The sequence below is a fragment of the Mustela nivalis genome, assembly GCF_964662115.1.
Source record: "Mustela nivalis genome assembly, chromosome: 10".
NCBI classification, from domain to species: Eukaryota; Metazoa; Chordata; class Mammalia; order Carnivora; family Mustelidae; genus Mustela; species Mustela nivalis.
This window is the reverse complement of record NC_139029.1, coordinates 108,343,332-108,346,161: the sequence shown is the minus strand read 5'-3', so window position 1 is coordinate 108,346,161 and position 2,830 is coordinate 108,343,332. Positions and strand designations below refer to the sequence as shown.

General features: G+C 48.1%; 1 protein-coding gene across 1 annotated transcript; it reads right to left on the bottom strand.

Annotated features, from left to right (window-relative positions):
• Positions 1-260: 260 nt before the first annotated feature.
• On the bottom strand, positions 261-844 carry LOC309842256 (uncharacterized protein; the record flags this gene model as incomplete). The annotated part of the gene is made up of 2 exons (XM_082686196.1): positions 261-734; positions 801-844. The coding sequence occupies 2 exons, from the start codon at positions 842-844 to the stop codon at positions 476-478; spliced, it is 303 nt and encodes a 100-aa protein (XP_082542322.1). The 3' UTR covers positions 261-475.
• Between the last annotated feature and the right edge of the window lie 1,986 nt (positions 845-2,830).

Sequence of the window (2,830 nt, the reverse complement as noted above, 5' to 3'; positions counted from 1 at the left end):
AGCAATCTGCTTCAGGGCCTGGTACAAAACAGAGTGGGAAGCATTTGTCTTTCATACTCTACCTCCATTAACCTCGATTTAGGCCAGAGTGCTCCTCTGGCCCCTGAGGTACCAAGGCCACTGCCTGCAGAGGACAGGGTAGAGGAATACAGTGGCAACCCAAGTAGGAAACAATCATTCCAGAATCAGATGTTGAGTAGATTCCCAGTTTTATTGTTTCACATCAGTGAGACAGCACTGTGTGAGAAGTTGTGACATGGAATTCCTTAGGGCTTTGACATGGGAATAGAATTCAAGGCCAGTACACAGGGATGCAGGAGAGGGTCAGTTTCTAGACCCCAGGGTTGCCATATTGTCTTTGCATGTTCAGTCTTCTCTGGGAATTCTCAGACTCTGAGGCAGGCCTAGCAGAAGAAAGATGATGTTCTCAGCAGTTTGTGCTTCCAGGTCTGCTCTCCTTGCCTCAGGGTCCCCATCAGCAGCAGCCTCCAGAGGACTGACTGCTGCCTCCTCCACAGCAGCCAGAGCCCCCCGAGGGCTGGCTGCAGCATCCTGAGCCCCCTGAGGGCTGGCTGCAGCAGCCAGAGCTCTGGTGTCTACGACGGTGGGACCTGTGTCGCCTGTGGTGGCTCAGGCAGCACCCGCCACCCCCAGAGCTACAGCAGCCACCACCCCCAGAGCTACAGCAGCCGCCACCCCCAGAGCTGGAGCCACAGCAGCCCCCAGAGCTAACACTGCAGCAGGAAGAGACTGGAGGGCACTTTGGGGGACACTTTGGGGGGCACTTGGGGGTGGGACACTTGGGAGGGGGCTGGCACTGCTGCTGGTTCTGCTGGCAGGACATCTGGGCTGGCGGGGTCAGGAGCTGAGGGAGAGAGTTACACAGTCAGACCCAGGACCCAGAGCCCCCCTGCCCCACTCCTTCCTGTCTGCAATTTCATTTCCAGTGCCTTTATTTGATGAACAGTTTAAATGGAGTCCTGGTTAAGCCAACAGAGAAACTTTAATTATTTCTACCAGTTCTCCGAATGCTCTCATATCATCTCTGAAGTGCTTCATCTGTTATATAATTAGAGAACTGAAGTCAAAATATGCTAAGGAAAAGTGCTCAAAATCAAACATCTAGAGGAGAAATTCTACAGCAAAAATCACGGAAATACTTAATCTAGGCAGCAGTTTAGAAATGGAATTGCTTCTTTGGGGAAAACAGTCATTCCCTCTTGGAGAACTTTCTAGATATCCCGGTCCAGTAGGGACATAGAAGTTCACACCCGCAAAGGACATTGGAGATTGGCTGGAAGAATGAGCTGAGGCAAAAGATAACTTACTGTAAACTGGGACTTGCACCAGGCCTCTGACTGGTCCCACTGCTCTGGTATCCTGCACACACTCACCTCAAACTAACACCTCAGCATCAAGATTTGAGTTGTTCTACTCTAACTCTGAAGCCCTTTTGTCTGAGTGCTTAAATAAGTCAGTCAGCTGTGATTTCCTCTCTGCTGGCTGAGTGTCCCTGTTCCCATCTTTACTTTTCCCGGGAGGGATAGTTACGCTTTCAAAGATAAGGCTCCCTTTTGACAACAGTTGCAGCTTGGTAAGGTGGTAGATGCTGCAAATTCTTCCAACCAGAGACCAACAACTACAGATCAGTTTGTTTTTTCTAGAGTACTGTCAACACTCACACAGTTGCTCCTGCTCATGTTCCCAGCCTTCCTTGCTCCTTGCCCCTCCCTCAGTGTCCCTGTGGCTTGTTCTTTGCTAACAGGAACCCAATCTCATCCTCTACTCACTGCCACCCCCTCCCAACACACACACACACACATGCACTGCAAAGGCCCTAATCCCCCCTGCCCCCTGCCCCCTGCTCTGGTCTGAGCTCCCTCTGTGAAAGGCTCTGCTCTCAGTCCCAAGGGACACTTACCGTTCCACAGGCAGCACTGGGTTTGTCAGCACCTCAGGAGAAGAGGGTATAGAGGTGCCCTGACCATGAGGCCCTTTTATCCTGGCTTTGGGCTCTGCCCTCAGCCTGTGAGACAGAACCTGGGCATGAGGGGACTGCCTCCTGCCACCCACATGGTCCTGTGACCGGTGGTGACTGGCAGCTGCTCCCTCCCTGCCTTCCTCCATGGGAACTCAGGATAGCTACTCCCAGCTTGTAATAGGGCTGCTTAGAAATGAGGGTGTGGGTTTATTCCTACCACCAATTGCCACTTAGGACCCTAGCCTCTTATTCTTGGATACCATACTCCCAACCCCAACATCCTTTCTTTACTCCCAAATGTTAATTTAGTGATTACAATCAACCTGGTTTACACCAAATTTAAAATTATTCCTTCATGCTTTATTCCATGCTGGTAATCGTCACTGGTTAAATATTGTGTTGTGTATGGTTTTAACTTAACAGAAATGGCATAATACTTGAGACTCTCGTCTACACTTGCTCTCTTCTTTAAACATTATTTTTGTGTATTATTCAAGTTGATCTGTGTAGCTGTCATTTATTCATTTTCACAGCTTCATAGTATCCACCTTATGAGCACAGCGTGATTTTGATATCCTGTCCCTTTTAGATGAGCACTGAAGTTGTTTTGCACTATTTGCTGTATAAATACTTCATCTATGGGGATTTGTGTGTGTGTCTACTTGGTTAAATGTTGAAGAGACTCTCCAAGTTAATCATCTATAAGTAGATGTTAAATTTTCAATCATACCCATCCCTCTAATTTGCTCTTGCCAATTTCTGTTTCCACTTACGGTTTATAAGAATCACTCTTTTGTACATTGTTGCTAAACTTAAATAACTGCCATTTTATGTACATTAACTAATGTA